The sequence below is a fragment of the Rhinopithecus roxellana genome, chromosome 21 (genome assembly GCF_007565055.1).
Source record: "Rhinopithecus roxellana isolate Shanxi Qingling chromosome 21, ASM756505v1, whole genome shotgun sequence".
NCBI lineage: Eukaryota > Metazoa > Chordata > Mammalia > Primates > Cercopithecidae > Rhinopithecus > Rhinopithecus roxellana.
This window is the reverse complement of record NC_044569.1, coordinates 50,974,827-50,986,768: the sequence shown is the minus strand read 5'-3', so window position 1 is coordinate 50,986,768 and position 11,942 is coordinate 50,974,827. Positions and strand designations below refer to the sequence as shown.

Below are 11,942 nucleotides of genomic sequence, written 5' to 3'. Positions count from 1 at the left end.
AAAAAAAAAAAAAAAAAAAAAAAAAAAAAAAAAAAAAAAAAAAAAAATTCGTATTCTGATCCAGAAGTTTTGGAGTGGGAATGCTGTGCCAGTTAATTTTGTGTGGGAACCTGACTGCGTGACGGGGTGCCCAGGCATTTGGTCAACATTATCCTTGACTGTCTGTGAAGGTGTTTCTGGGGGAGACTAACTTTTGAATCAGTAGATTGAGAAAAGCAGATTGCCCTCTTCTTTTTTTGGGGGGGGCGGGTACGGATTTTAGCTTTTGTTGCCCAGACTGGAGTGCAACGGCATGATCTCGGCTCACTGAAACCTCTGTCTCCCGAATTCAAGCGATTCTCTTGCCTCAGCTTCCCAAGTATCTGGAATTACAGGCATGTGCCATCACGCCTGGCTAATTTTGTCTTTTTAGTAGAGACGGGGTTTCTCCATATTGGTCAGGCTGTTCTCAAATTCCCGACCTCAGGTGATCCGCCCACCTCAGCCTCCCAATATGCTGAGAATACAGGCATGAGCCACCACTCCCAACCTAATTATTGTATTTTTAGTAGAGACGGGGTTTCACCATGTTGGCCAGGATGGTCTCCATCTCCTGACCTCGTGATCCACCTGCCTCAGCCTCCCAAAGTACTGGGATTACAGGCATGAGCCACCACACCCGGCCAGATTGCCCTCTTTAAGGTGGATTGGCCTCATCCAATCAGTCAAAGGTCTGAGTAGAATAAAAGGCTGACCCTCCCACATGTAAGAGGGAATTCCTTCCTCCTGACTGTCTTTAAACTGGGACAGTGTTTTTTTGTTTTTGTTTTTCTGCATTTGAACTCTAACTGAAATATTGGCTTTTCCTGAGTCTTGAGTCTGGCTGCTTTTAGATTAGAACCACACCACCTACTCTCCTGGTTCAGGAGCCTTCAGACTTGGAGTGAAACTATATCATTGGCTCTTCGGGGTGTCCAGCTTGTTGACTGCAGATCCTGGGACTTGTTAGCTTCTATAATCACATGGGCATTATAATAATAAATCCTTATAATAATCAATTCCCTATATTAAATCTAGTAAATAATAATTTAGTAAAAGTAATAACCTAGTACAAAATAATCTAGTAAACAATAAATCTAGTAAAAATATGTATACACACGTATATTTATACACACATGTGCGTGCGTGTGTGTGTGTGTGTGTGTGTGCATGTTTGTATAATTGGTTCTGCCTCTTTAGAAAGCTGTGACTAATACAGATTTATATCACAAAGCTTCTATGTTTTACTTCTGATGCTGCTGGTGATCTTTGGGTAGCAAAGATATGAAATATGAAATAGAGAATTTTCTCCTACTCCATTTTAAATTTAGTGTTTAATACAAATAAGACTATACGTAATCTGTATACCTCTGCCACTTTCTTTTTCTTAACCTGAATGTAAGAATACTCTATAATGCTCTAAGGCCAAAGAATTATGTCATTGTTTTTATCTCTCCGTTGGCCCTCCGTGTTCGCAGGTTCCACATCTGTGGAGTCCAAAAGACACACGACTGAATCTTCCTGGGAGTAAAACCCAAAATAACAACACCGCAAGACAACATGGTAGAAAGAAGAACCGACAGAGGATAACAACCCTTTACCTGGGATTGACGTTGTGTGAGGGGACTTGCAAACATTCGTAGCAAAGTGAGATTAAGAGAGATAAATGAAAAAGGTGTGTTTTACTTCTCCACATCGGCTCCATCAAGGTCAAGACGCTTTTGGAAGCAGTGTCTTTTCCCCGCCCTCTAGCCCATCCCTCTGAAACCCCCAGGGTCCTGGGAATGTAACGATTTCCATGAAATCTTTTTTCCATCGTTGACTGAGGAAAACTGGGTGCTTTTTACGGATTTTCTAAGTCTAGGAAACAAAAAGAAGTCAGCAGGCGCCAAATGAGGACTGTAAGGTGGACGCCTCATGATTTCCGGCGGCAAGTCTTGCCCAGCTGCCCTTGTTCGGTGAAAGGCATGAGCAGGAACATCGTCGTGGTGGAGAAGAACTCTCTGGTGAGGACCGTTCTTTCTCCAACTTTCTGAAAACGCTCTCCTAGTGAGCAGATGTGATCACGGTTTGGCCCTCCAGAAAGTCAACGAGCGGAATCCCTCTGGCATCCCCCCCAAACGGTGACCATGACCTCTGCTCTTGACTGCTCCTCTGTGGCTTTGAATGGAGCGCTGCCACCTCTTGGTAGCCATGGCTTCGTGCTTGGTCTTCAGGATCCTGCCGGTAGAGCCACGTTTCATCTCCTGTTACCAGTCTGGGAAGAAACGCTTCAGGATCTTGCTCCCACCGGCTGTTTAAAATCTCCTCAGAAAGGCTTGCTCTGGCCTGCAGGTGATGTTGGTGCCACGGTTTGGGCAGCCGAATTCCACTCTAATCTTTCAGTCAGAATGAGGCAAACAGAACCATTTGAAGTGTCTATGATGTCAGCTATTGTTTCTGCTGGCGATGGCGGTTTGGCTTACTTTTTAAATTTTCACATGACTTTTTTTTCTCTCTCTCTCCCTCTGTGTGTGTGTGCATCTGTGTGTGTGTGTGTGTGTGTGTGTGTGTGTGTGTGTGTTTCTTCTGAAGAAGGAAAATGATTACAGCCTGAGAATCGGGGGATGAGGATTCAGGTGTTAAGGCTTTTTTGAGAATTACCCCTCCGTGGTGTGTGGCAAAATATATAAATATGCTTTGTTTTCCGTCTTCCAGCTCCCTCATAGAGAGGACCCTAGTGCAATACTGGGAAAACTTCCAAGCTCCTAGAATGAGGATTATTTTAGTAGAGATGGGATTTTTTTCATATTGGTCATCGTGGTCTTCAACTCCTGACCTTATATGATCCACCAGCCTCAACCTCCCAAAGTGCTGGTATAGAGGTGTGAAACTCCCCACCCGGCCTTCTTTGAGTTTTATATCATCACTGATAGGATCAACTCCCTTTCCTCAGAATGAATGTTTCTCTGTCTTCCTTAAATGCAGTTTACTTGTGCTGGTTTTTTACCTGTGTGTGTGTGTGTGTCATAGCTTGCACACATTCCTTTGATTACCAGCCTGTGTGAGACCAACAAATGCCCTCTGATAGAATGTAAAGGTTCAATATAGCTTGCAGAAGCCCCTGTGATCTGAACTGCAGGTTGTTAACCTGGTCATCTCATGGTAATTAGAAAGTCTGATTGGCAGCTTTAGACTTCTTGATTCAGAACCTGAATAAGCTGATTAAGGTGTCGCCATCCTTTCATAGGGGTTCTGGGTGAAAAGATTGTGAATTATTCTATGTGTTACTTTGGGAAACTATTTTGGCTTGATGAATGTACCAGTGATTACCATTCATTTGTGAAATCAGATAGTTCCTTTTTCTACGTAATAGCAGTTTTCTTTGAGACGTGCTCTGGTTCTGTCACCCAGGCTGGAGTGCAGTGGAATGAGGAAAGGTCACTGCAACCTCCGCTTGCCCAGCTCAGGCAATCCTGCCACCTCAGTCCTTTAAGAAGCTGGGACCACAGGGGTGTGCCACAATGCTGGGCTAATTTTGATATCTTTTTCAGAGACGGGGTTTCCCTGTTTTGCCCAGGCTGGTCTTCACCTACTAGGCTCAAGCGATTTGCTTTCTTTGGCCTCCCAAAGGAGGATGGGTCATGAATACAGGACCATGCCAAGCGTTTTATTAAAACAACAACAACAACAATAAACAGTTTACATATTCAGAATTATCAGTGTCACCTAATGGCTTGTGAGTTTTGTCTAATAAGTTCTTATCTACTTGATGATTTCAGAAAAAAGAAAGGAAAAAGGGAATCTCACATCTTGTTCCTTATTTATGATTACAACTAGGGTGTTATTTAAAAAACTATCAGTGAACAACCAAAAGAGAATTGTTCCGAATGTGTTCATATCTTCTGAATTCTGAGGTGGCCTCCAAGCAGGGAGGCAGTGGCTGGGTGCGGGAGGCGAAATCACAGGGTGCCAGCACTTGACACCTGCAGAATGCAGAGGCTCAACTTTGCACCAAGCCAAAGGTTCTGGTGTCCATTGGAAGTTTCGTTCCCCAACCTGCATTGACTTTGCATTGTTCCTCCTCCCCCCAGATTTTATCCCTAAGGCAAGTCCTGAGTTTATCGTCGGGAGAATCTCCTCTTGTAGTCTCGAATTGCCTTGGCCATCAGCGGGGCCACTTTCTTGGCAGCCTGTTTCCGGGGTTTGGCCGCGGGCGCCGGGTGCTCATTGCTGCTGCTCAGGCAGGGGTTGGCCCTCTTCTCAGGGAGCCGGTGAAGGACGCTGCTGCTGCTGCTGTCTCTGCCACCACTGTCACTGCCCCTGCTGGAGGGAGCATGGCTGCTTCCTGCAGGCTTTGGGGCTGGCTTGATCTCTCCCTTTTCGGGGTCAGCGGCTCCTGCAGACTTCTCTTGCCTCCTTGAAGCATCATAAGGCGTCTTGGCCACAGAGTTGAAACAGATCATCTTTGTCTGTCGGCCGCTGGGTTTGTTTTCACGTGCAGATCGGATATTTGCTTTCAGTACTCTCAGCTGCTGCTCTTGGCTGTCCTGAAGCCGCAGGTACAGCTCCCGCCAAGACTCGTGCGCCTGTGGCTTTTCTTCCTTGAAGTCCTGCAGACAATGAATCCTCCATAATTCATCCGTGTTCCCAAGGAGTGCGTGATTGTATTTCTCTCTGCGATACAGCCGATCAGGCCTCCACCCTTCCAGAATGGGTTCAAGATAGGAGTAGGGGATCCCTTCCACATCGCTGAGGGTGTCCGGATTGTTTCTAAGCACCCCGACGCACTGCTGGCGCGGCGTCAGCACCTGGGGCTGGCAGGCAGGCCTGGAGCCCGAGGACACCTGCCTCTTAGCATTCACTCTGTGTCCAGCGAACGCGGCTTCCTCCTGGAACGTTGGTGCGGAGAGTGCTTCTGGCTTTTCCTGGGAGGTCATGGAGTCAGAATCCAATAGCGAATGGTAGTTGGCCTGCATCCAGGCCTCTGAGGGGTCCCCGAGCTCTGAGAAGGCATGGCTGGGCACCGTTTTCGGCCCGGCGGAATCAGCGCCGGCCACCTGCAGCCTCTCTGACTGGCTTTCCTGGACAGGAGGCAATTTCTTAGCTGAATCCCAGGACACACGAGTGCCCTTGGAATCGTTTGCTTTCCTTTGTTTATCTCCAAGTGCAGTGGTGGTAGATTTCCCAGTCTTTTTCTTTTGCTTCTGCAACTGGTCGTAAGTGTGGTATTTTTCAAATGACAGAGTGGGCTGCTCGAATTCCTCAGCCATATCTACCTCCTCCACCTCAGAGAGGGAGCTCATGGTCATTCTGCCCACATGAGCAGTTGGTGGCTTCCCCTCTTGAGTCTTTCGGTCATTGGAAAGCTGCTCTTTCTCCTCGGAAGACAGGCGGTGTGTCACATTTCCTGGGTATGAGCCGTCTAGACTGGGCATCTTCTTGTTCGAGTGTCTGTGATGAGGCCTATTTGGGTGACCGTCTGGAGCCACCGCCAAGGCGGGGACATGCTGGCTGCTGCCAGCTCGTCCCTCTTCCTTGTCCTTCTTGGCGTCACCCGAGGGCGGCCTGTCCCTGGCACTTTCCCGGGAGGGCATCCTTGGGGTTTCCTCTCTTAAGCGGGCCCGGGATGATTTCTCCCTGATCAAATTAGGGGAGTGCCAATCACCCTGGGCACACAAGGGGCATTTTTCCTGGCGGGACCATTTGTGCCCGTTGCTGTGGCTCACAAGCGCTTCCCCCTGGGGTTGGCCCTGGCAGCCCTGACCCAGCAGAGGCCCGCCCTGAGCGGCGTGAGCGTGGCCTCTTCCGGGTTGCTTCCCGGGCACAGCGGGCTCAGGGCCCTCGGGCATCGGGAGGGGAGCGGTGTGCAATGGAGGGGCCCGATGGGGGCCTGAATCCGCTGGGGCCCTTCTGGGGCGCTTTCTCTGGGCTCTGGGCTCGCGACTGGGAGACCTTCGGTGAGGTCTCTGGAGCCCCGGAGGTGTTCTGTGTGCAGTCCGTCTGTGCTCAGGACTGTCAGGTGGGCTCCGGGGGGCCGTCCCGTTCTCTGGGAAGCCCCAGGCCTTTTCCTGGTCCCGAAGAGCCTCCCCGAAGTGCTTTCGGGAAGCGCTCTCCTCGGGGTCCTGTGCATCAGGCCCGGTGTTTGGGTCCACAAGCACCAGCTTCTTCCACCGGGCCGCTAAGTCTCTGGCAAAGTCGCCCACCTGCTGGTGCTTCCGCAGGCGCTTCACCGTCTTTCTGATTCCAGTCTCCGCCAGTATGTCACCTGCCATGGGCAAGGCGGAGAGTTTCTGCAAATATTTCTCTAGTTTTTTCGGGTCCGTCTTAGTGGTCAGATACACCTGCAGCTTCTCCACTGCGTGCAGCGTAGTGGATCCTGCCGCCATCTCACCAGAGCTGTGCAGGCGTCACTGTCCTGGAGGTCTCGGCTCTGTCCTCGGGGCGGCTGGACACGAAGCCAGGCAGCGACCTCGGGATGTGGAGTCGCAGGCTGGAGCGACCTCGGTCCTCGGAGCAGCAGACCACTGGTTCTGGGGCGCTGCTCCTTGCAGACCGTAGGCCTCAAGGCGTGGAGTCACCACAGCCTGGAGCAAGCTCAGTCCTCGGTGCAGCGGGCCACTTGGTCTGGAACGCCGGTCCTTGCAGACAACTGAGCAAGCCTGCTTCTAGTCCTCGGGATGTGGAGCCATTGCCTGGAGTGACCTCTGCGGTTTGCTGTCCAACACGGAATGAAGCTCTAGTGCCAGAGCTGGGCCTTATATGGCCCACAGCAGGCCCACACTCAGGGCTCTAGCCCTGACCCTTTTAGCTCCTGGGGTGCCCCACCCCAATACGTACTCATGCCGTCAGCACAATGCAGACAATCGGGACGGTCCACGCCACGTGGACTGCTGTGCCCCAGAGGTTGATTAGGTGAATTTCAGCCTCGACACACCCCACTGAGTTCTACCGTTGGCCTTCCATTATCGCAGTTTCCGTATCTGTGGATTCCAAAAAACATGGACTGAGTCTTCTTGGGAGTAAAACAGAAAATAACACAGCAAGACAAAATCACAGAAAGAAGAACCAATACAGGATAACAACTCTTTACCTAGGACTGATGTTTTGTGAGGGGACTTTCAAACATTTGTCAAAACTGGGACTAAAAAACTAAAAAAAAAAACCGTTAGATTTTATTTCTTAACATCTGCTCCATCAATTTCAAGACAGTTTTCAAGCAATGTCTTGCCCCCACCTTGTCCCTCAAACCCTGATGGTTCTGGGAATTTAACAATTTCCATGAAATTTTTTTTTCTGTTATTAACTGAAGAAAACTGGGTGCCATTTGCAGAATGTTTAATACTAGGAAAGAAATAGAAGTCAGCAGGTTCCACATCATGACTGTAAGGTGGACGCCTCATGATTTCCCATTGAAACTCTTGCCAAACTACCCTTTGTTCAGTGAAATGCAACAGCAAGAACTTTTTCATGATTAGGTAGAACTCTCTGATAATGGTTTTTCTGCTCATGCTTTGGCTAATTTTCTCAAAAACTCTGTTAGTAAGCCCATTTAATGATGGTTTGGCCCTTCAAAAAGTCATTTAGTCGTATCTTTTGAGCATTCCCCAAAACTGTTACCATGACCTCTTCTCTTGACTGGTCCTCTCTGTCTTTGACTGGAGTGCTGCTACCTTTTGGTATCCATTGTTTTGTGCTCTTTCTTCAGGATCATCCAGTGTAGCCATGTTTTATCCCCTCTTACAAATCTTGGAATAAATATTTCTGGATCTTCTTCCACCTGTTTTAAAACTTTAAAAAAATTTTTACTCTTGTCTCTAGCTATTATTGTTAAAACAGATTTGGTATCTGGATCGGACTTTCGTTTTTCGGTGACAATTATTAAAACAGGATCATTTGAAATATAGTATCTATGTTTTTTTCTCTTCTGTTGTTACTTATTTGTCCTCTCAAATTAGGGAACACTTGGTCCTATGTTTCTGAGCATAGTTGACCAATTCGGACATTGTATGAAATTCAGCAAATGTCTTTTCTGGATCTGTAGACACTTCTTTTGAGATTTCTGGTATTTTGTTGGGTTGTACAGCATTTGAAATTTAGGAAGTTTCCTGGAAGAGCCAGGAGATAATCAGGAAAAAAACAAAAAACAAATTAGAACCTACAGGTATAGATAGCCAAGCTTTTAGGTGAATATTAGATGCAGAGACTGTAAAAGAGAAGTATAGTAAAAACGTTTGAAATAAGAGAATAAGAGATGTGTCCTTTTTAACTGTTTGTTTTTGAGATGGAAAGCTTAATGCAAAATTTGGATCTTATTACTGAAATTGAAATGAGCTCATGCAAATTAATCTCCATTGCATCCGTAAAAAGGAAATTAAAAGCACTAATGTTGCATGTGGTGTATACACAGTAACATTTCCTAAATCTCTTCTCAGTCTAAAACCGGGAATGATATTCAATGCTTCCTTTTCCTCAGGCTATGGTATCATAGGATTCAATTTTGAATTTGATAATGGAGGTATATTTGTGGCACAATAGCCCACAAAGGAAATGAAAGAAGAAGAAAACCACCAGATTATTGAAACATGCAAATGAGGCACCTAGATTAGATGTTCACTTCTGGGCCTCCTTTCTTTGTACACAGAAATTAATGGGCATGTACTTGTGTCCATTTCAGGGGCACACCATCTCTTACAGTTTAAATGGAACTTTTTTGGGGGGAGTGGCTCATTCTTAGTTTTTTTAATTCAGAAGATAATTTTCTATGTTAATTTGAATGGCCTGGGCAGAAAGATGTAGATCTGGCCAACTTTATACCTTTAATTAAGAAATTTGTAAGACTGCATTCTGTGTTTTCAGTAACAGAAGCTCATCTTAAATATTTAACACTACATTTTGAATAGTGTTTTTAAAACTCTCTTTCCCTATTTTACTCTTACTGAATTCTGAATTTTTATCAGTCTTACCTCAAAATAAAAATCACATTATTATTTTAAGGCCTGGTCGCCACGAGTAAAAGCTGCTTCACAGTCCACAGAGTAGGAAAGCCTTTTTTTTTTTTTTTTTTTTTTTAATTGGAGGTGGGAGTCTCCCTGTGTTGCCCAGGCTGCTCTCAAACTCCTGGGCTCAAGTGATCCTCCCACCTTGGCCTCTCAAATTGCTGGGATTACAGGAGTGAGTCATGGTGTCTGACCGTGGAAAGCCATTTTTGATGCAGCCTCATCACCAGACAGAGTTCTAAAGGACTCAGTCAATCTCCATTATAGAGTTAGGCTGTTTTGCAAACTGAGATTCTAATAAAAAAAAAAAAAGTGGAAATTATTTTGATTGGAGTTGAAGTAGCTACCATTTTGCAGAAATGTAATCAAAACCCTAAGCAAGACTCTCTGATAGGCTATTCTTTCAAAAGTATGATCAACATTACTCAGATTTGTTTAGGATTAAGAATTAGACTTCTGTCTCAAGAATTAGAGCTTTTGCTTTCTTATTTATCCTGATCAACTGTGTTAATCAGGTCAGTGGATCACTGTTTAAATGATTCTCCAGAGATTCTAAAAAGGAGTTTGAAGGAAATAATTCTGACAAATGTTCCAACTCGCTTTTATTAGGGTTGCTATGAAACTCACTATCCTATCCATGGGTAGTAGAAAATAAACTGTATTTTTCTGCGTCTGTGTATGTGCATGTATGTGCACACATGGAGTATTTCTATAATATAGTGTAATTGATCTTCTAGAGTATAAACTGCTGAGTGATATCGCTGGGCCAACAGGTATGTGCATTTTTCTTTTTGATAGATTTTGTCAATTTGCTCTGCAAAAGGGTTGTACCAAGTTACATTCCCACCAATTATATCTGAAATACAATATTCTTTCAATACCTTACCAAATCTGGACATAAAAATGTAAAAAATAGCTGCACTTAAAAAATTTGAGATTCTTATTGAAAGAAGCTTATTTTTGTACCAATAAACTGAAGAAGTATAGACAATACTTAAGGTGGTTTCTTCAACTTTTATATGCATTGCAAATAATTATAAAACCCAAAAGAAAAACGGTAAAGAGAAATGTCTGCTGTAAATGAACACGTGAAGATTCTGAACACAGAAATGCCTGTGTTACTCTTCTGTTCAGTAAGTCTAGTCCTGTAGTCACACTGATGCAGCAAGGTTGGGTAGTAATAAGGTGTCATTACTGCTCTCCAAAGCAGAAACAGGCTCTGTCTGGGGGCTGGCAAAGTAGGCCCTCACAGTGTTATGTGTGATAACCAGTTCTTTTACCCCATCATTTCCATCTTGAATAGCTTCAAAATATTGCATAGAGTTATATTTTCAGTTAGACTATTTATTTTATATATCAAGGCACAATTTTATGTAGATTATTTACATTTATTTAAGCCTTCTTTTATCTGCCCCTTTCCCACCTTTTGCATTTTAAAACATCTTTATTCATATACCGTACAACTCACCATTTAATATGTACAATTCCATGGCTTTCAGAATATTCACAAAGACGTACTTCCATTGCCTTGATCAATTTTAGTACCTTTTCATTAGCCCAAAGAGAAATTCTGTACCCTTTACCTGTCATCCCCTCCACCCCCAGCCCCCTGCAGTTCTCCCATCCTCCCAGTCCTCTCCTCCCCACTTTTAAACGTCTCTTCCGGGATCTTTTTTTCTGTTCCTCTAATAAATCTACTGAGTTTTCCCTAATGAGTTTTTCATCCCACTAATGAGGTCCTTCCTCTGGGTATATGCGTGTCTGTGCACACATGGAGTATTTCTACAGTATAGTGTAATTAACCCTCCTCATCTTTAAGAAATTCAGCCAAACCCAGTGCAGTGGATCCAGTACTGAGGAGCACACAGAGAACACTAGCTACTTTTTCTCAGTGACCTAGTCATAGAGAACATTTGCACAAGTACATGTTTCAATTAGGAATAAGCAAATGCGTCTAGAGTGAAGGATAGAGAGACTCTGAAATGCATGAGCAAAGCAACAAACAGCTGTTGGGCACCCACCAATTACTATCCCTAATATTGACATAGCACCCCCACAGTTTTCAAAGCACTTCCCAGGCTTTATTTCGTGTGATGTACAGGACACTGCATTAGAACCTCTAATATGGAGGGATATGGACCTTGTTAGAAATGGGACCAGTCAGTGTCCAATATAGTCTCTAGGAAAATGTATCACTTTCATGGCTCTTTAAGCCAATTTCCATCTTTGCATTCTCAAAGACTTTTACATGCATGTGAAATAGATTAGCGTTATTTACAGCAGGTCTGCAACTATTCAGCAATTAAAAGACATAATCTCTTATAAGACATACTACTCCTGGTGCAGCAGGGTGACTAACCTTTTGAAGGAGGTCTAGCCAGTAACAGCTTTGAAATGGTCACTAATATTGTGGGAAATTAAGCTTGAGAAATTGTAAAAGACATCATTCATTTGTTACTGAGTTAGGTCAACTAGGAAAGAATGGCTGGTAGCCATAGTTGTTTGTTTCTGGCAAGTTTGGCATGCAGGTTTTGGTAAATTAAAATAGAGGTTGTGCAGGGTATGAATTTTATGAAATAATATTAAAGTAGTGGATTATCTCTGGTCTGGAGTGAATATAAATGGGTGGGAGAATGATGAGGAGGAGTTGATGAAGGGAGGAGCATTGACCCAGAAGCCAAGATTCTGCTTTCAACTATTTGGGCTTTTCAGCAAATCCTTAATTCTTATAGATCTCAGGTTCCTGAGATTCAGATGATCTCCAGGGCCCCCTGAGATTCAGTAATTTCCAGGTACCTTTTAGACTTGAAATTCTGGACCAAAACTCCAAACATAGGTTTAAGACTATATAAATTTACAAACATATCCCATCTATCCTATTTCTGCCTATTTAATATGCAGGTATAATTTTATTTTGCAAACTTGATATGGACTGAATTATATGAT

General features: G+C 44.5%; 1 protein-coding gene across 2 annotated transcripts; it reads right to left on the bottom strand.

The window, feature by feature from the left end:
- Positions 1-3,813: 3,813 nt before the first annotated feature.
- Positions 3,814-6,451, bottom strand: ELOA2 (elongin A2). Of its 2 annotated transcripts, XM_030926126.1 has the most exons (2): positions 5,684-6,386; positions 4,119-5,104 (listed from the first exon to the last, which is right to left on the bottom strand). In XM_030926126.1, exons 1-2 carry the CDS (start codon positions 6,384-6,386, stop codon positions 4,119-4,121), a joined length of 1,689 nt encoding a protein of 562 aa, XP_030781986.1. The 2 variants fall into 2 exon arrangements, with proteins under 2 accessions (XP_010351833.2, XP_030781986.1); XM_010353531.2 differs by having other exon boundaries at positions 3,814-6,451.
- Positions 6,452-11,942: the final 5,491 nt, after the last annotated feature.

Bases quoted from the DNA above. Each gene is read 5' to 3' on its own strand.
- ELOA2 (XM_010353531.2), bottom strand. From the start codon at position 6,386: ATGGCGGCAGGATCCACTACGCTGCACGCAGTGGAGAAGCTGCAGGTG.